We start from the raw sequence: 21,325 nt of genomic DNA, 5'->3' as shown, positions 1-21,325 counted from the left end.
ACACACAACATGCCATTTCCCATATCCATGCCTTTGTATTGGTTGCCCCATGAAACTGTAATGCTCTCTGTCTCTTTCTGTCTCTCTCTCAGAATCTATGCCTCTTGGAATCTCCAGTTTCCTTCAAGACACAGCTCAAGGCTTTCCCACCTCCCCTCCCCCCACCAGCTGTCAGTACTCTGCCCTTCCAAGATTACCTTGTATGTGTTTTATATGTACCTCTGCACGTACATACATTTTCACTCCTCTATTAGCATGTAAACTCCTTGAAGGCAGGAATTGTTTTCCTTTTGTCTTGGTATTTCCAGCATTTAGCACAGTACCTAGTACATAGTAAGCACTTAATCAATGCTCACTGGTTGATTTTTAGTGGGGTGAGCCCTGGACTAGGGAGTCAGAAGCCTCAGCCCTTCCATTTACTTGCCTCACCTTGGACAGGTCACAGCTTTTTAATTCAAGTTTCCTGAATTGCAACATGAGTCCAATAACACTTGAATTACCCACCTCATGGAATTGTTGTAAGAAAAGAACTATTTTTCAAACCTTAAAAGATTATCTAAACATGAATCATTATGAATACACCTTCCACACTATGATAAAAATGACTGATTAAAATCATGGTAAAGCACTGACCTAAAAGGGAATGTTTTCCCTCTTAGTGTCATATTGGAACTTTGTTGTGTTCTTGCTGTCAAGAATTAAACTTTTTCTGCATGACCCCAGCTTCAGGAGCAAGGATCAATGGGCAGAAGTGCAGAAAGGCAGATTTAATTTTATTGCAAAGAAGAGTTTTCCTAGTTACAGGATCTTCCAGTTGGACAGAACTCGTCCATCACATAGCCGGATCTGTCCTGAAGCCCCTTTCTCTACAACATCCCAGACAAGTGGTGACTGAACTTCTACCTGAAAACATGCAGTGAGGTGTGCATGCTACTTTTTTTATTTGTCACATTGTACTGAACTTTTCCCTTATGGCAAACCTAAATTTGAATCTCTGCCATTTCATACAATCAGAGGACTTTGAATTGGAAGAGAACATAAAAGTCTCTCACTTCACAAATGAGGAAACTGAGGTCCCAAGAAGTTAATGACTTACTCAAAGTCACCTAAGTCAAAAAAAGCACAGTCAGGTTTCAGACCTAGGTTCCTGAGCCCAATTCCCATGAGCTTTCAGTGAAATCTCTCATTGTTCTTTCCTTCTAGAGTTAAGCAGAATGAATGTGATAGTCCTTCAAATATGTGAAGACCACAATCATGTACTCCATTAAATGCCTTTGTATCCTTTGCCCATCCATCCTTTGCCAGGTTCTCTCCCTAGTTCCTTTGAATGATCCTCTAATGTTACTGTAACTAAGTCTTCTCCCCATCCTAACCATTCTCTTCTGGACCTCATCCAACTTATTAATGCTCTTAGAACCTAGAGGTGATGCTATGGTAAAACTCTAGTGTGTTATTGCCAATAACACTATTTTGAAGGTTGAAATGGATCAATGGAAATCCAAATTTTGAAAGTCTGTGCTTCAGTCACTGACCTCCACCAAACACCTCTACCTCTACCAAGGAGTAGGCATGGGAAATAAACTTGCCCTAGAATTGAAAGAAGCAGGAGAATGGGCTACGTTCCCTTTGGGAAACTATACAATGCTTTTCATGACGCTAAACTCCTTCCTAAAAACAAAAGCCTATCTTCATAACAACAATATTTTTACAGTGGTGGTGCAAGACTGAGAAATATGAAATCACAGTCTCTAAAGAATTCAAGTTGAAGATCACCCAAAGGTCAGTGAAAAGGCATAAGTATATTGCAATATTGCCAAAAAAGAGTTATGTAAAATAATATGTAAGACCTGAAACGAAGAAAGGTCAGTCCTCTGCAAAGAGTAAGAGATAACTTATAAATAGCTTCTGTGCTTAACTATTGTCTGCCCAAAGTCACAAGAGCTAAAGGAAAATCCCTACCATGTTGGGTGGAGCCTGGGGGGAAGATTTATGAGGGGCCAAACACAAGGGTCCCGCAGGATGAGAGGGCATGGATGACTTATACTCTGCATTGTTGGGAGAAGTATCCAAGTCAATGATATCACAGATCCATTGAAATGTCCGAGTACAAAGTTCCAAAATAATTTCTTTTAGAATGAAGCATTGCAGGTCAACTGAAGGTCTCCTAAGGAACTGCTGTCAACTGAAATCATTACGCTTCATATTCTAAAAAAGATTCTGTTGTTAACATGACTTCTAGTTGAAATGGGTCCTTTTATACATATCGATGCAGCATCGCTTCACAAATGATTACCTCCTCTCTTGAGTGGTTGACTTGCTAGGATGCTAGAATGAGAGAACAAGTGTTCTTTTTTTTCACTGTTTTCTATACAGCTCCTATTAGAGGGAGAAAAAGGGCATAGCTCTCATCCAGCAGGGTGTTTCTGAACAGTTTGTAATGGATGACCACATCTCTGAGCTTCCTTCTCTAGCCCCACCCCCACCCATCCCCTTACATTTACAGACAACACTGAAATTTTAGGTTGCCTTTAACTGCATCTGAAGCACAGTTATTTATCTTCAAAGAGGAAGCATGAGACAGTGGCAAGAACGATAGCATCTGGGAAGATGGCATGTAATCCCAGATCTGCCCCACCCAACTTGTATTCCTAGAGCCTGGTACAGAGACTGGAACTTAGTAGGAGCTTAATAAGTTGATCGATTGATTAGGATCACTTCATCTTTCTGGACATCACTTACCTCACCTGTACAATGCAGGATTTGAACTAAATGATCTCTCAGATCTCTTGTGACTCTAATATCTTAGAACTCTTAAAAAAAAAGTCCATTTAAAATAGTCCATCATCAAGCTTCCTCTTCAGTGTAGGAAGCTACATTGAAAAAAAAAACAGGCACTCAAGAGGATACAGCATTGAGTAATAGAAAGTTGAGGCATATCCAATGGATCAACTCACCTCTCCAAATTGGCCTTCTCCCAGTTTCTCCTTGAATGTTAAAAGTTTCCTGGGGAATTCTTCTACAGCCACATCTTTGCCCGAGAGCAGATCCATGGTAACTGCAGGTACTGAATAGGTGTTACCTCCTGTCACGCCTTGAAGGTTCACAATGTCAGCTTCTGCATAGTGGGGGACACCCTCAGGGCCATTTGGCTGAACTGGCTTCACCACACTACTACAGCCTGGGAAGATGAGAGAGATGGAGTCTGGTTCTTTGGAGTTCTCCAACAGGGAGTCATCTGAATTTAGAGTAGAGTAGACCCCTCAAATATTCAAACAATTTATCCCAGTGTCATAACTCTTTACATGACTTGTCCATTACCCAACTGATAAAGTACAAAAAGGCAGTTTTTTCAGAGGAAGAAATCCAAGCTATCAATATGCATATTAAAAATGCTCTAGTTCCTTAATACTTAGGGAAATGAACATTAAAACAACTCCAAGGTACACCTCACACATTGACAAAGTTGATTTGTTAAAAACTTGTTTGGCTTTTGAAGCCCTTAACAACTGGATCTCTTGCTACCTCTTCAGGTTTTCCTACTTCACTCTCCTCCATACATGGTACAATTCAGAAACACTGGTTACAGGACAGTCCTCCTGACTTTTTGCTTTTCCACTTGCTGACCCTCATGCCTTGAATGTTTTCTTCTATCACCTCCTCCTTGCACCGGTTTCCTACAAGAGTTGGCTCACATCTCACCATTTACAAGAAGCCCTTCCCAATCCCACTACTGATAATACCTTATCTCTGATATTACCTCCCATTTATAATTATTGTTGTTCAGTTGTTCAGTACTATCTGCCCCTCTATCCTCCATTATCTCTTGAAGTCTATCCAAGTTCATGTTCTCCGTTTCCATGACGCTATCCATCTCATCCTCTGCCACCATCTTTTCCTCTTGCCTTCAATCTTTCCCAACATCAAGATCTATCCAATGAGTCACATCATCTCATTATGTGGCCAAAGTATTTAAGTTTCAGTTTTGGAATTTTACTTTCCAGTGAATGGCCTGAATTAATTTCTTTAAGTATTAATTGATTTGATCTCTTTACTGTTCAATGGATTCGCAAAAGTCTTCTCTAGCACCACAAATTGAAAGCATTGATTCTGCAGCACTCAGCTTTCCTTATAGTGCTACTCTCACAGCCATACATTGCTACTGGAAGAACCATAGTTTTGACTATATGAACATTTGTCAGCAAGGTGATGGTTTAGCTTTTTAGTATACTGTCCAGATATGCCATAGGCTTCCTTCCAAGGAAGAAGCAGCTTTTGATTTCATGGATGCAGTTGCCATCTGCAATGATCCTTGAGCCCAAGAATATAAAATCTGACAATGCTTCAATTTCTTTTCCTTCTATTTGCTGGGAACTGATGGGACTAGTTCCCAAGATCTTAGGGATTTTTTTTGGTGTTAAGCTTCAAACCAGCTTTTACACTTTCCTCTTTCACCCTCATCATTGAACCCAAGAATATAAAATCTGACACTGCTTCCCATTTTTTCTCCTTCTATTTGCTGGGAACTGATGGGACCAGTTGCCAAGATCTTAGGGGGATTTTTTGGTGTTAAGCTTCAAACCAGCTTTTACACTTTCCTCTTTCACCCTCATCAAGAGGCTTCTTAATTCCTCTTCACTTTCAGCCATGAGAATGGTATCAGCTGCATATGTGAGATTGCTGATATTTCTCCCAGGAACCTTAATTCCAGATTTTGATTCATCCAGTCTGGCATTTTTCATGATGTATTCTGCATATAAATTAAATAAATAAGGTGACAATATACAGTCTCATCATAATCCTTTTCCAATCTTAAATCAATCAGCTGTTCCATGTTTGTTTCTAACTGTTGCTTTTTGGGTAGCATACAGGTTCCTTAGGAGAAAAGATGATCTGGTACTCCCATCTCTTTGAGGACTTGCCACATTTTGTTGTGATTCACAAGGCTTTAGTGTAGTCAATGAAGTAGAAGTAGATTTGTTTCTGAAACTCCCTTGCTTTCTCCATAATCCAGCAAATATTGGCAATTTGGTCTCTAGTTCCTTTGTCTCTTCAAAACCTACCTGCTTCTCTGGTAATTCTTGGTTATTAATGAAGCCTATCTTATAGAATATTGAGAAGACCCTTTCTGGCATGTGAAATGAGCATAACTATTTGATAATTTGGACATTCCTTGGCATTGCCCTTCTTCAGGATTGAGACATAACCTGATTTTTTCCAGTCTAGTGGGCACTGTTGTGTTTTTCAAGTTGGCAGGCATATTGAGTGCAGCACTTTAACATCATCTTAGGGTTTTATATAACTCAGTTGTAATTCCATCACCTCCCCTAGCCTTATTGCAATACCTCCTAAGGCCCACTTGACTCCATTCTCCAGGGATGTCTGGCTCTAGATTGGTAACTGTGCCATTGTAGCTATCGGTGATGTTAAGATCCTTCTTATATAGCTCTTTAGTATGTTCTTGTCACATCTTCTCTCTTCTGCTTCTTTCAAATCCCTACAATTTTTATCTTTTATCGTGTCCATTTTTCACAAAACATTCCTTTGATATTTCTAATTTTCTTGACTATATCTCTTGTCCTTCCCATTCAATTGTTTTCTTCTACTTCTTTGTATTGCTCATTTAAGAAAACCTTATCTCTCCTTGCTATTCTCTGCAATTCTGCATTCAGTTGGGTACATCTTTCCTTTTCTCCTTTCCCTTTTGCTTTCCTTCTTTCCTCAAGTTTTTGTAAAGCCTCACCAGATAGTCATTTTGCTTTCTTGCTCTTCTTTTTCTTCTGAATTTTCTTGTTGTTGCTGCCTCCTGTATGATATTGTGAACCTCTCTCCATAGTTCTTCAGGCACTCTGTCTACTAGATCTAATCCCTTATATCTATCCATCACCTCCACTTCATATTCATAAGGAATGCTATTTAGATCATAATTATATGGTGTGATGGTTTTCCCTACTTTCTTCAACTTAAGTGTAAATTTTTGCAGTGAGAAGTTCATGATCTGAACCACAGTCAGCTCTAGGTCTTGTTTTAATAGAACTTTTCCACTTTTGACTGCAAAGTACATAATCAATCTGATTTTGACATTGACCATCTGGTAATATCAATGTGGCGAGTTGTCTTTTGGGTTGTTGAAAAAGAGTGTTTGTTTGTTTGTTTGTTTGTTTTTTATAATCAGTGAGTTATCTTGACAAAACTCTATTTGTCTCTGCCCTGCTTCATTTTGTACTCCAAGGTCAAACTTGCCTGTTACTTCAATTATCTTTTGATTTCCTACTTTAGTATTCCAATCCCCTATAATGAATGTGACATCTTTTTCTGGTGTTATTTCTGGAAGATATTGTTACTCTTCATAGAACTGAGCAACTTTGGCCTCCTTAGCATCAGTGGTTGGAGTATAGACTTATATTACTGTGATGTTGAATGGTTTGCCTTAGATTCGAATAGATATCATTTAGTCATTGTTAAAATCATACCCTAACACTGCTTTTCTTACCCTTTTATTGACTGTGAGGGCTATACCATTTCTTCTAAGGGATTTTTGCCCACAGTAGTATATTTAGTGATCACCTGAATTAAATTCGTCCATTTCCCATCCATTTTAAGTTTACTAATGTTGATGCTTAATTATCAAGACTTGTGGTATTTCCTTTTCCCAAGGGAAATACCTATATATGTAATAGGGAAATACCTATCATTGAATAATTTTCATTCATTTATTTATATAATATATATCTGTATATATATATATAATTATATAATATGTATATATGTACGTGTTTGTACACATAAAATGCTGCATACATCAAAGATATGTGTGTATATGTATATAAAAGATGTATTATTTTGTTTCCAATGGTGATCACAACCTCTTTATGATTTGTACTCTCAAAGAGCTGCCTGAAGCTCAGCACAGTCAAAAGACTTGCCCCCAGTAGTACTGCAAAGGTAAGATTTGAATTCAGGTCTTCCTGAATCTAAGTCAGCATGCTGACCCATTGAGGCAGTTAAGTAGCAGAGTGGATAAAGTTTTGGACCAGGAGTCAGGAAGAGCTGAGTTCAAATCCAGATATTTACTAGCTGTATGACCCTGGGCAAGTGATTTCCCATCTTCCTCAGTTTGGTCATCTATAAAATGAGAATAATAATAGTGCTTACCTCTCAGGGTTTTTGCTGAGGATCAAATGATATATTTATAAAGAGTTTTTCAAGCCTTAAAGTGGCCCATAAACACTAGTTATTATTATTTAGGATAAGCAGGAGATATTAATGGACTCTATTAAATCAGAGAAAAGCCATTACCTGATTCAGATCCCATAGCAATTTCTGAACTCAAACCTACTTTGTACTTCCTGTGGGCTTTAACATGCATACACATATATAAAACACACGTATACACACCTGCATACATGTATATATACATGTATAAAATTTATATAGGCTGCCAGTCATTCCATTGGTTAAGACTTATATGTTTCAGTTATGCTAGTCCTAGGTTTTCTTTGACAACCCCCTCGCCCCATTCCTAACCTGCCTCCTCATCTCCTGGAGCAAATTCGGGGAGTTTCCGTATGAGCCGGGAAGGCTCCTGGTAGTCAGGACCAAGGGGGAAAATACGGTCATAAGTGGAGTTGGACTCCTGCTCACTAGGTGACGAAGAATGATTGTTGTTGAACATGCTGGAGTCACTGGGCAGGGAAAGGCTGACAGTCATTTCATCGTCTAGCATTCTCCGGGAAGCCTGCAAGAGAAGAACATGCAAGAGGGGAGTGCTGGGTGACAGTAATGAAGAAACTTCCTCACCTCCTTCCTCCCGTCTGTCTCTTGCCCCCTCCCTCCTCCACTCCCAAACTCTCCCCTTTCGATGCACAAGAACTTAAACAAGCCCTCCCTCCCCAATCTTATCCCTCTCTGGTTTGCCTCTCTGCTATAGTTCTCATAGTAACCTAACTAAGAGAATGGAAGCTTCTTGAGGACCATCTGCTATTTGAGCTTTTCATTCTCAACATCTAGCACACTGCCTTTCACACAGGGAATGCTTTAAAAATGCTTGTTGAACTGAATTTTTTAACCTTGCTGTAAATATCTGCATTCCTCTTTCCTCATTAAGCTTTGTGATTGTGGGACTGTCAACTGTCATCGTGGGGCTGTACAATGCAACCCCTAGTAGAGCACACTGTACATAGTTGGTGCTTGATAAATGTTTATTGGACTGAACTGACATATATTTGGGACAAACTTCTTGGAAGCTTAGAGAACAGCAACTAAGAGAATGGGGGGATGCTACATATAAATAGAAGGTGAAATGAATTCTAATTATTTGTCATGGGGAAGAAGAGGCTGAGAAGGCAATTCAAAGGGGCCTAGTTTTAAAATTGGATGAGACCTAAAACCATTAGCCATCTGATTTTGCAGGCGAGAAACTGAAGCCCAGAAAGGCTAAGGACTTTACCTAAAGTCACACAGTTTAATAAATTCAAATTCCTCTGCCTCTAATTCCAGAGTCCTTGGCATTGTACCGCAATGGCTTAATCTTGGTCTTCTGGTTCATAGGACAGTGGGAATATAATTTATGCTCTCCAAGAACCTTAGTTTATATAGTGCTAAGGCAGGGAGGTAACAGCTGACCAATTCTCTACTCAGGGCACATCAAGAGGAAATAGTACTAATGCTACTAGTAAAAAAAAAAACTTATTATTTATAGAGTGCTTACCAACGTGTCAAGAACTGTGCTAACCACTTAATTATTATCTCATCAACTACAGCATGAGCTAATTAGGTAAACTTTTAGCTGTGTGACTTAGAACAAATCACTCCTTTTTCTGGGCATCAGTTTCCTCATCTGAAAACTGAGAAAAGCTTGCTAAATGAGTTCCCTTATAGGACTGACATTCTGTGCTCTTGTGAATTGAATTCTAAACTCAATTCCTTTTTACCAAGAGAGGTTCTAAAATCCCTTTTTCTAGACGTCTTTAGAAATGGGAATGATTGAGTAGGGAAAGAAACTATCTACATAACTTATTATGATTCATTGAACTAGAAGCCACTTGCAGTCTCTCTGCCTATAAACCTGGCCATTTTTCTGATCAGTTTGTGGATTCCTAATGGTAGCCTGGACAGTAGAGATGTAAGAGTGTTGGGCTTAGAGATTAATGGTCTGGGTTCTAGTCCCAGTCCTGTCACTGACTGTGTGACTTTGGTCAAGTAATCTTACCTTTGTTTCCTCTCCCATAAAAAAAAACACTATTTATTTTCTTATCTTACAGGAGGATCAAGTGAGAAAATGTATGTGAAAATGCTATGTAAACATGGCATTTGCCAGTATTATGGTCTTTCAGTCCCGAAGCAACTGTAGGTCATGGAAAGGGAGAAAAAGATGTGTCTGAAATCTTGTGCTGTTCCTCACCTTCTCCAGCATTTTTTGCCAGAACTGCCTCCAGAGGATGATGACGATGATGGCCACGAGGATGAAGATGATGGCCACCAGGCAGCCAATCAAGATGCGGGTGTTGCTGTCATCCACTTTAAGCATCGGGTCTATAGAGGAGAGGAACAGAAGAATGTCATCCCCTCATCAGGAGAGAATGGAGCACAGAGTGAGCCGAATGGCTGCTGAGGACCCTTCCACCTATGAGAGTCTAGGATTCTGGGAGAGGATAGGAGAAGAATGTCTTTCTCACAATCATTCCAGAAGTAGCCACTTAAACATCTCTGTTCTTTGTCTTGCTTACCCTTCTGGGTGCTTTGTTCAGGGTCTAAGACTTGGCTTAATTAACTGGTAAGTTTTTAACTACCCCAGGCCTAAGATGAAGGATAGTTCCACTATTAGCTTGCTAGATTTTTCCCTGCAATTTTGTGCTGGAATCAAGATGGATGAAGTCTGTGGCTCCTGTCACGACTCTGATCTAGGATCAGTTATACAGCAAGGGTGACTTCTTGTCTAATTCAAGAACATGCCAAGAAATACAAAATCCCTCCTAGGGTAAACTCACTAATATGTTTTCTCTAGATATTGGTATGGCATAGATGGGCCAGTGGAATTGTCTAAGGAATTGCCCTTTTGCCCCTTTTTTTCCCATCACATTTACTAGTCTTTCTCCTCCTGTGAGGTCCCACCATCACCTCTCCTGGGACTGGTCCTTCTCCTTTTCTGTCTCAGACTTTTCAGCCTCTCACAGAATAGTTCCAGAGCAGGTGAAAGCCTCTCTAGATTCTCCCACATTTGATGTATTCCACAGCTGGGCATTTGACCCCCTGTCTTTACAGTTCCTAGTCAGGCTTTGAATTCTCTCCAGGCCTCTCAGAAGCCTTTTGCCATCAAACATCTTCACCTGATAGGTATGAACCTCTGGTTTTCTACCCATCATCTTCCCAGATGCTTGTAAACAAGATTCATACCTACCATAAGTGGTAGGTGCCACTGAGGAAGTGGGAAGGGCTCCAGAGTTGTTGTACATTGCAGCATCTATGAAAAAAATGAGGCACAAAATGAAGAAAAATTAGCATTCTATTGATGGGAGGTATATCATAACACAATGAAAAGAACACTGTTCCTAGAGCCAGAAGACCTGAGTTCAAATCTCTCCTCCAACACTCATTACCTGTGTAATCTTGGATATATCACTTGACATCTCCGGGCCTCAGTTTCCTCATTTGTAAAATGATGGGGTTGGATTAGATAACCTTTGAGGTGACTTTCAGCTCTAGTGACAACCAGTTGGACCACTGGGAAATTAATGGCAGATAAATAATGGCATGTATTGGGTTAGCATGGAGCCTGTAACCATGTGTAACATGGATCTGAACTGTGATTTGGCAAATGGGTGGGAGAAGCAGGTGAGCAGGAAGGAGCCCAGAAAAGAAACTACCTTCTTACTATTACATAGAACAGACATTTTGACAGTGTTTGGTTTGGTAGAGTATTAGATTTGAAGTCAAGAAAACCTGAGTTCAAATTCTGTCTCAGATTCTTATCAGCCATGTGACTGTGGGCAAGTCACTTAACTTTACTCAGCCTCCGTTCCCTAATCTTAATAGCACCTACCTCACAGGATTGTTGTGAGGCTCAAATGAGATGATATATGTAAAGAATTTTGCAGATCTTAAAACAATATATAGAGGCGGCTAGGTGGCACAGGCCCTGAAGTCAGGAGGACCTGAGTTCAAATCCAGCCTCAGACACTTAACACTTACTAGCCGTGTGACCTTGGGCAAGTCACTTAACCCCGATTGCCCTTCCTTTCCCCCTTCAAAAAAAAGCAAAAACAAACAAACAAACCCAAACAACATATAGATGTTAATTATTATTGTCATTATTAAAGAAGAAAGTCTTCTATGACTAATCCTAATTATACTGACCCTTTTTCTAAGTGAAATTGTAACATTGATTGAGCTTAGAGATGGCCACAAATTGGAGGCGCCTGGCTGAAGACAGTGATTACATTTTTCCAAGTGAGGTATTATTAAAGTGAACAGGAATGGGATTGGTTGAGACTCGCCTTGTCCCCCTTCCTATCTATTCTAATTTTTCCATTCCATTTTTAATGAATGTTTAATGAATTTAATGTTTTAAGGAAAAGCAGGAGCTGATGGGTTCTTTAGTCCACAAGGTGTGAAAAAGAAAAACACTATTCAAATTTTGGAAAACAAAAAAAGAGGAGGGAGAGTAGAGCCTGAAAACTATAGGCCAGGGAACCTGATTTTGATGCCCGGAAAAGTTCTAAAGCTTTTCTTAAAGGAACAGTTACTGAATTATTTAGAAAAAATAATCTTATAAGGAACTAGCATGATGCCATCAAGACCAGGTCATGCAATGTTCACCTCATATGCTTTTTATGATAAGTTTTATCTTTACTTTTTATCTATTTTTTGATAGATCAGGGAAATTCTGTAAGTATAATTTACCTAATTTTAGCAAAGTATTTGATGAAGTCTCTCCCTATTATTGTGGAAAATATGGATTGATTTTGACTGGACAATAATACAATTAGGAAAATTAAGGTTTGATCGAAGAACTGGACTGAAAGAGTAGTCACTGATGGTTGAATGACATTGTGGCAGTGGTCTCTACTAGTAAAAGATCCCAAGGATCTGTGCTTGACCCATCCTGTTAGGCAATTTTAATTATCAATGACTAGGATAATTACCTAGATGATTTGTTGATTAAATTTGCAGATGACCCAAAGCTGTGATAAATATTTAATACATTGTATGACAATATTTGGGCAACTAGGTGGCACAGTGGATAAAGGACTGGACTTGAAGTCAAAAAGATTCATCTTCCTGAGTTCAGATCTAGTTTCTGACATTTACTAGCTGTGTGACCTTGGGCAAGTCATTTAACCCTCTTTGTCTCAGTTTCCTTGTCTGTAAAATGAGCTGGAGAAGGGAATGGCTAACCACTTCAGTATCTCTGCCAAGAAAACCCCAAAATGGGGATGTGGACATGACTGAAATGACTGAACAAGTTGTCAAACATATATTGGTAGGCTACTGCATAGATAGGTTGCGTATGCTAATCCTCCATTGGTTTATTTTTATTGATTTATTATCCTCTCTGGTCACTTACTTGTCAGATATTATCCACTGTCCTCTACTTTCTTTCCCTCTATCCATTGATCAGAAATTTTAATAGCTTAAAACTGCAGTAAAACTTTTGGAATCCCTTGTGGAATCCCACACTTAAGCCTAATCAGGTCATATTTGAACACTACATTTTAGTAAGAAGTTTGACAGTGAAGGACACTCACAAAATGGCAGCCAGGGTGGAAAAGGACCTAAAGATTGTGTCAAATACAATTCCAAAGGACTCATGATGAAAAATTCTATCCATCTCCAGAGAGAGAGAAAAAGGATGAAGTCAGAGTGTAGTTTGAAGCATACTTTTTCACTTTATTTTTCTTCCTTTTTTGTAACATGGCTAATATGGAAATATGTTTTGCATGACTTCATATGTATAATTGACATCATATTTTTTGCCTTCTCAGTGGGTGGAGGAGGGACTGGAGGGAGAGAAAGAATTTGGAACTCGAAACTTTTAAAAGTAAAATATTAAAAATTAAAAAATGTAACTGGAAAATATTTAGCAAAAGAAATAAAAATACAATAAAACTTTAAGGGGGAACAATTATGTAAAATAAGGATTGGTTAAAGAAAATAGGTGTGTTTTGTTTGGAAAAGAAAAGACTTAGGGGAGACATGATAGCTGTCTTCAAGTATCTGAAGAACTATTGTGTGGAAAATATATTGGACATTTTGCCTGGGCTCAGAAGGCAGAAATTAAAGCAGAGTAGCCATTGACAAGAAGACAGAGCTTTGATCTAAGGAAAAGTTTACTCATAAGTAGAGTGATCCAAAGGTGGGAGAGGATGCCATGGGAAGTATCAGTTGACCCTCAGTAAAAGTCTTCAAGCATAGTTTGGAAAACCATATATTGTGTAGTGGATTCCCATTTGGATAAATGATTGCTTGGTGACCCCCATCAATCACATGCCCCAGCTCTATAGATCTGCCTGGTCTCCAAGTCCCAACAATCCTCTTTCTGTCCCATTCCTATCAGTGACTATGTCCTAGTCACGATACCTCTTTTTTCTTACCTAAATCCTGAAGGACCTTTCTTGATGACCTAGTTCGCTGTGATCTCTTCTTCCTCTTAACTCTTATAGTTAATTTGGCACTTAGTAGATATCTTAGTTTAGAATGAAAAAAGAGTAGGAATTATTTTTGCTTTCATCTTTGCATGAGTACTGAAGAAGAAAAAGAGATCCCTTTGACCTTGGAGTTAGAGTGAGGAAGAGACAAGGTCAGGAAGGGGTTAAGAGGAAACACTTAAGCTGGGCCCAGAAGGATGGGAGGAATTTTAGCAGATAAAGATGGGAAGAAAAGTGGTCACCTACCAAATAGAATGGTGCCTTGCACATAGTAGGCATTTAATAATGGATGAATTGGATGCCCTGTGCTCCCCACTAGATTACATGCAATTAATGACCCATTCTCATACTTCTTTTGATTTTTGGCGCCTAGTTATAGATGGTGCTCAATAAATGTTTATTGTTGTTATTTTTTGACGGTGATGATGATGATGATGGAAAAAAACATAAACTTAGAGGTGTGTTGAAGCCAGCTTGAACTAGCTCAGAAAAGTCCATTTAAAATTTTCAGTGTGAGCATTGGAAATGAGCAAATGCTACAAATCAGGGCTTGATTTATTTTTTTGCTGATTTTTGATATTTAAGATTAAGAGGGAAAAAATGTCAATAATGCAGACTAAACCTGCAAGTGTATCATGTATATATATTTTTTTCTCCCGATGAGCTGGTTGTTCAACATTTATCAGCATATAATTGCATAGATTGGTTACATATCCTAACTCTTCATTATTTCACTTATGTTACATCCTCTCTGGCCACTTGCTAGTCAGACGTCATACTCTGTCATTCCCTATTTTCCCCTTCCCTCTGTACATTGGTCAGAAGCAGTCTCTTTAAGGCCACCCCACCAAGCCACCAATCAGCCAGGAGTTCACATTTATTGTGATGTTCTCATTACCACCCTTCACCTTCACCCCCCTCCTATCCCCTCCCCTTTTTCACAGTCAGGTACCTGATTGAAAGGTGATTTCACTGAACATCATCCAAGTATCAGCAAAATGAAACTGGCACTTGATGGCACTGGCCATTCGGTGAAGGAGAGGCACCGTGACAAAGCGGGCGCTGGGGTTGACATCATCCAGGACCAGGAGGAAGGAGACAGCGTTGGGCTCCCACTCGTTGGATTCCGAGCGGAAGAAGCACTGAACCTCCTTAAAGATCTTCACCCCCTTAGCAAACATGTTGTTGCAGTGAACCTGGTGAGGAGAAGGAGGCAGATCCATGGGTGAGTATGCCAGCTACAGCTTATAGCAGAAGACTCAGGGAAATGATGCCTTCCTACCCGCCTCCCGCAATGTGAAATCCACATTATAATGGTCCATTTTATCTTCCCATTTCCCATTTGCAGGAACTCCAAAGGTGGCCCTGTTTACATCTTGGGGTCCACTGTAAAAAAGACTAAGGCTTCACGGGAGTAGAGGAATGGGGTAGGATGCCAACCAGCTCCTTTTCAAGGAATGCCTAGAACCATCTCTGTACCCTTTTCCCAAGTGAAATACCATAAAAATCAGCCCATTTCTTACATAATTTCCTACAAATAATATATATTTTCAAATAATCAACAAAATGACAAAGAGTTCAACTGAAAGGATGGTCATAGATCCACAGGATTTGGCACTGTCACCACCCTGGTGTTCACGCCCTCCTCTGTTTTTACCAAGACTAGTGTCAAAGCTTCCTAAGTGGTCCTCCTGCCTCCAGGCTAACCTTCATACCACAACCATAATGATTTTCCTAATGGACTCTTCTACTCAGAAGGGTTCAGCTGCTCTGCCTCCAAGAGATACTTCTGTTTCTGGCATTCAAGGCCCTCTAAAGTCCGACTTCAGCCTGCATCTCCAGCTGCATCTCTTCCCACTACCCTTCACACATTCTACATTCTTGCCATATTGAACTGCTCTTGCCCCACCTTATCCTATCCCTTATTTTCCAGTCTTCTACCTCTGCCTCTTGGCCACTTTTCTTCCCATCTTTATCTGTTAAAATTCCTCCCATCCTTCTAGGTCCAGCTTAAGTGTTTCCTCTTAACCCTTTCCTGACCTTGTCTCTTCCTCACTCTAACTCCAAGGTCAAAGGGATCTCTTTTTCTTCGTCAGTGCTCTCATAACACTTTGCCTTAACTTCTCCATTAAATTTGTCTCACTCACCCCTGGAGAGTCACCCTTGAAGTCAAGAAGATCTGAGTTCAAAACCTACCTCTGACATGTGCCATGTATAGGTTTTGCCACCTTGTGTAAGTCATTTATGTTCTAGACAATCCTCTATCACTACAGGGAAGTACAGGGAGAGAAACTTCCCCATGTGAGAATTCTCTGTACTATTGAAAATAGGTGCTAGCAAAAGGTCTGTTGTATGTAACACAGGCCGGTCTGGGCATGCCCAGTTCAGATAATATGGAGGCCTGGATCCCCTACCACATGGCTGCTTGAGTCTTTAAGACTTTCAAGACTGAGCCAATGGTTTCTTTTCTGTTTATTTTTCTGCTATCCCCTCCTTTTTTCCCTTATTTTTGGCAACTCTTATCTGCTGTATCCAGAGGGTGAAGATTCCAGTTCTCAGGCAAGGAAGCCATGAATTGAACCAGTAAGAGGGGAAGAGTTTCCTTCTCCTCCTCCCAGTGTTATCTGGGCTCCAAGAAATCATACTGAGAGTGTTTGTTTCTGTTGTGTGTGGTTTCTGGTGTGGGAGGGAATCACTGTGGGAGTTCCAGCCAGGGCAACCTTGGAGCCAGAATTGTAGGCAGGGTGGTGCTGCCAGTCAGGCCTGCAGGGAAGCACTGAGAACCCCGGGGCTCAAATCAGAGGGGGCCTCTGGCCTTGGAGCTGGGACTGTGCTCTATGGGAACTGAGCTAACCTATGAATCTAATCTGTTTTCCCTCCCCAAAGACTGAGGAGTACAAGGCAGAAGGGGGATTGTGCCTCCCACATGTTAAGGGAGTAAGTTTATATATTTGTGACTATCCTTTTTTGCAGTAAATATTTCTGTGTAAAAGCTGATCTCACTATTAGCAGCAGGGGATTGCCCTACACTGGAAGGTATCACCATTGATGGAGGCTTGCTGCCATTTGCAAGAGCTTAGTTACCCTAGGCAAGGGTCCTGGAGAATCTTGGGAGCAGGGGCAAAATAGTAAAAAATAACCTACCTGACCTTCCAGCTAGAGGGCCATCCATGGTAGTCTGTGTAATATGGATAATAGTTATTTGTGAACTTTCCCCCTCCCTTTGTTGCTGTTGTCCAGTTATATCTGACTCTTTATGATTCCATGGACCATGGCATACCAGTATGGTTCATGGGGTTTTCTTGGAGTGATTTCCCATTTTCTTCTCCAGTGAGTTAAGATAAACAGAGGCTAAATGACTTGCTCAGGGTCACACAGCTAGTAAGTGTCTAAAGCTGGATTTGAACTCATCTCTTCCTGACTCCAGGCCCAGCACTCTATCTACTAAGCAACATAGCTGCTTCCCTACTCTACTCCAATCACCTTCAAAACAGTATCTGCATCATAAATGTAGGATGAAATATTAGGAATCAAGAGGGACCTCAGACCCATCTAGTCTAACTCCTTTTATTTTCTACATAGGGAAACTGGCTCAAACAGGGAATATTCAAAGTGGGATTTGAACCCACATACTCTGACTTCGGAACCACAGCTATTTCCTCTGTATGATACTACCTCCAAATCCTTGGACTCTCCAGCATCTTTAACAGTCAATTGCACATGGCAGGTGATTAATAAACTTTTGTCAAATGAATGGATGTTATGAATTAAAAATGCTTTCATTTTCTATTTTGTCAGATAAAAATCAACTAATCGATTTCTGCCTGCCAGACAAGCCTTAGTGTCATTAACATGCTTTCTTTAAGAATCTCCTTGAGCTAAAGCACTTTATTGAGTAGGGAAAGAGATGTTTTTTTTTCGCCTCCGACATAGCACTATAATGCCAGCTATTGTAATGGCCTCTACTGATGATGAAATGATGGAACATCTCAAATTCCATCATTCTTTCTTGTGACATTGTCTGCTGATTTCTGCCATCTTTGAGTTGCAATTGTGTAATCTACTCATTTATGTTGCAATGGGCCTTGATCAAAACTGGAAAAGAAAATCATCCAACTACAGAGTGAACTCTTTGGTCATGTCACAGAGGCAGCGAGGTGGTACAATGCAGACAGTGCGGGTCCAGGAGTTAGGAAGACTTGAGTTCAAATCTGGTCTCAGACTCTTCCTAGCTGTGTGACCGTGCACAAGTCACATAACCTCATCTGCCTCTGTTTCTTCCACTGTAATATGGGGCTAATCATAGCATCTACCTTCCTCTTTGCCTCAGTTTCCTCATCTGTAAAATGAACTGGAGAGGGAAATGGCAAACTACTCCTGTGTCTTTGTCAAGAAAACCCCCAGTGGGGTCACAAAGAGTCAGAAATGACTGAACAATAATAAAAACCTCTCAGGGCTGTTGGGACAATCAAATGAGATATTTGTAAAGTGCCTGGTACATAGTAGACAGTTAATAAATGCTTATTTATTTCCTTCCTTCATAGAGTCAATAGATTAAATAGAGTCAGGGGACTTTTGTTCAAATCCCACTTCTGACATTTACGACTTCCATGACTGTGGACAGTCACTGAATCCTCCTAGACCTCAGTTTCCTTCTCTCTAAAATGAATGGGCTGAATTAAATAGACTCTGAGAGCCCCATAGGGTTTAGATCTATGATACTCCCAAGTTTTCTAGTTTCCTTTTAGTTTTTCTCCAGATGTTACAATGATGAAATCATGTGCTAACACCTTCCTTAGGAAAAAAAAAGCAGCTGCTTTCATTTACTGAACATTATACAGAGGAGACAGAGAAGGAGGAGAAGGAGGAGGAGGAAAAGGAGGAGAAAGAGAAGAAGGAGAAGGAGAAGGGAAAGAATCAACAGACACCATTCAGTTACAATAATCTCAGATGGTTTTGAAATCTGTAGAATGAGAAAAGTAGCCTGTGGGGAAGGTGATAATCTTTTCCACAGATGTTTTGAGGAATTCTTCTGGAATGCAAATAAACAGCCTAGAATTTCATTCACATGTGTATACACTCACCCTAGACATTTGCTGCGTCTTTTACTAGGGTGAATTAACTATTTTCTGGAAGACAGTAGCTCTCTGTGCTGGGCCAGGCCCCCATCTGGTCATTTACACATGGCCATACCAGTCTGCAAATGGGCAGTTTTAACACATGGCCCTTAATGTACAGCTTAGTGAAATTAGCATGACCTGAAGTTAGACAAGCTTGCCCAGGCTCCGGTCCTGGCCCTTCTATGTGTGAGCTGTGTGAGTCTGGGCAATCCTCAAGCCTCTCTGAACTGTTTCCTTAAAATAGTGACAATATCCGTGCTATTTATTTCACAAGGCTGTTGTGAGGAAAGGTTATTGTAAACCCTAAACCATTATAAAAATGTCAGTGTATATTGGTTAACCACTGTGCATGTGGGGCAGTATATAAAGTATTATGACAGATTTTTAAACAAACCTATCTCCAAATGTCACCATTTGCCAGCTTGAGCAAGTCACTCAAATTCTCCAGTCCTGTTTCCTCATCTGTAAAATAAGTGGGTTGAACTTAATTCTTGTTCAGTCATGTCTAACTGTTCATGATCCCATTTGGAGTTTTCTTGACAAAGATACTGGAGCGTTTTGCCATTTCCTTCTCCAGCTCATTTTATAGATGAGGAAATCAAGGCAGAATTGAGGGACTTGCTCAGGGTCACACGGTAAGTGTCTGAGGCCAGATTTGAACTCAGGTTTTCCTAATTCCAGGCCCAGTGCTCCATCAAGCCTCAGCATTTAACAAATATTTCAATAATTCTACAATTATTCAGTGACTTTGCCATGCAAAGTACTTGAGATACAGAGGCAAAAATGAAAGACAAACTGACCTTAAGAAGTTATATTTTACTAGGGGTATTCAACATGTGTACAGTTAATTACAAGTTACTGAGCAGTAGAGGCTAGAGAAAAATTAAATGGAAAAAATATTATAGGCAAAAATGGAGGGAGAGAGCTTGAGGGGAGAGGACAGTGATCAATGACGAAGTAAAGGCTACATGGAGGAGGTTATACCTGAACTGGGTCTTAAAGAGAATTTGAATAGCAAAGACAAATGCATTGCTGGCATGAAGGATGCCTTGGGTGGAAGCATGGGGGCCAAGGATGGCAGATTGAGGTAAGGGAACAGCTCGTGGTATAATCTGGCTGGAATGTGGAGTGCATGCAAGTATGTATGTGGTAAATGTTTAACAACTGGCTTTCAGGGGGCGGGTAAATCATCTGCAACACACATAAGTTTAATTGGTATTCACATTTTCTCCATCACTTTAAATCCAGACAATCCACAGAACAATAAACCAAACCCTGGTTTTCAAGGTGTTAAATGCTCACACTGAAAACTTGACAATCAGAAGCTGGTATGAGCAGGCTCCAGCACAGCCCAGAGTATATGAAAGGGAACAATGTGAAATGAGGCCAGAAAGGTAGGTTGAAATAGATTATAGAGGATAACTAATGCCAGACTAAAGAGTCTGTGTTTTATACTAAAGGCAATAGGAAACACCTGAAGGTGACTGAAGTAAAAGATAATATAATCAGACCTGCTATAAGGAAGATTATTTTGGAAGCTGTGTGAAAAGTGAACTGGACAGAGTAAGGAGTAATTGCAGGGAGACAGATTAGGACGTTATTTCAAGAGTCCATGGGAGAACTGATCAAGGCTTGATGGTTGTATCTTTAATAGAAACAGGGAAGTTTGGAAGAAGGGCAATATTTAGAGAAGATATAAGCTAAATTTGAAACATATTGAATTTCAGATGTCAGTGGGAAATACAGGTAGAGATGTCTAGCATGCATTCATTCAGGACTGGCATTCAGGATAATAAGAATAATAAAAGGGGGAAGGAAGGAAGGAAGGAAGGAAGGAAGGAAGGAAGGAAGGAAGGAAATAATATTTATATTTTGCTTACCATATGCCAGGCACTGTGCTAAGAGTTCCACAAATATTATCTCATTTGGTCCTCAGGACAGCTAGACACAATTATTCTGATTTTTTTTTACAGATTTTTTCACAGAATTTTTTTTTTACAGATAAGGAAACTAAGACAGAGGTTAAAATGACTTGCCCAGGAACACACAGCTAGTTGTGTCTGCTTTATACACTATGCTGCCATCTAGGTACCCCCAAGTGAGAAATCAATGCTAGATTTATAGATCTGGGAGTCATCAGCATAGAAATAATAATTCTTTTCAATTCCTACATGGAAGTGAATGACATACTAAGGGAGACAGAGAGAATAGAAGAGGGCCAACAACAGATCCTTGAGGGACACTAAGGCTAAAGGGAAAAGCAAAGGGATGCTGAATCAGAATAGGAGAGGTAACTAAAAAGGAATGGTCACATAGGTAAAAGATCCAGAGAGAGCTGTGTCATGGAAGCCAAAGAATAAAAGCATATCAATAATATCAAAAGCTATGGAAAAACAAAGAAGAGAAGAGGAGGAGAAAGACAGAGAAATAGAAAAACAGAAAGAGAGAGAGAGAAACGGGAAGAGAGGGATAGAGAGTCAGAGAGAGACAGAGAGAGACAGAGAGAGAGAGAGAGAGACAGAGAGAGAGAGAGAGAGAGAGAGAGAGACAGAGACAGAGAGA

At 40.1% G+C, this 21,325-nt stretch overlaps 1 protein-coding gene across 6 annotated transcripts in view; it reads right to left on the bottom strand.

Moving 5' to 3' along the window:
• The window catches only part of DDR2 (discoidin domain receptor tyrosine kinase 2), a 264,822-nt gene that overhangs the window by 17,835 nt on the left and 225,662 nt on the right, over positions 1-21,325 (bottom strand). For 5 of the 6 annotated variants that reach the window (XM_069094663.1, XM_069094668.1, XM_069094667.1 and 2 more), the window contains 5 exons: positions 14,596-14,839; positions 10,397-10,459; positions 9,401-9,531; positions 7,525-7,735; positions 2,955-3,178 (listed from right to left, as the gene is read on the bottom strand). In XM_069094663.1, coding sequence (XP_068950764.1) covers positions 2,955-3,178; positions 7,525-7,735; positions 9,401-9,531; positions 10,397-10,459; positions 14,596-14,839 — 873 coding nt within the window. The remainder of the gene's footprint in view (positions 1-2,954; positions 3,179-7,524; positions 7,736-9,400; positions 9,532-10,396; positions 10,460-14,595; positions 14,840-21,325) is intronic. The other variant, XM_069094664.1, reaches the window with a different exon arrangement.

Source organism: Petaurus breviceps, unplaced genomic scaffold (genome assembly GCF_028583685.1).
Source record: "Petaurus breviceps papuanus isolate PSGF00001 unplaced genomic scaffold, PetGlider_PUasm1.0 220, whole genome shotgun sequence".
NCBI classification, from domain to species: domain Eukaryota; kingdom Metazoa; phylum Chordata; class Mammalia; order Diprotodontia; family Petauridae; genus Petaurus; species Petaurus breviceps.
The sequence above is the reverse complement of the archived record's forward strand: the minus strand, read 5'-3'. Positions and strand labels throughout refer to the sequence as shown.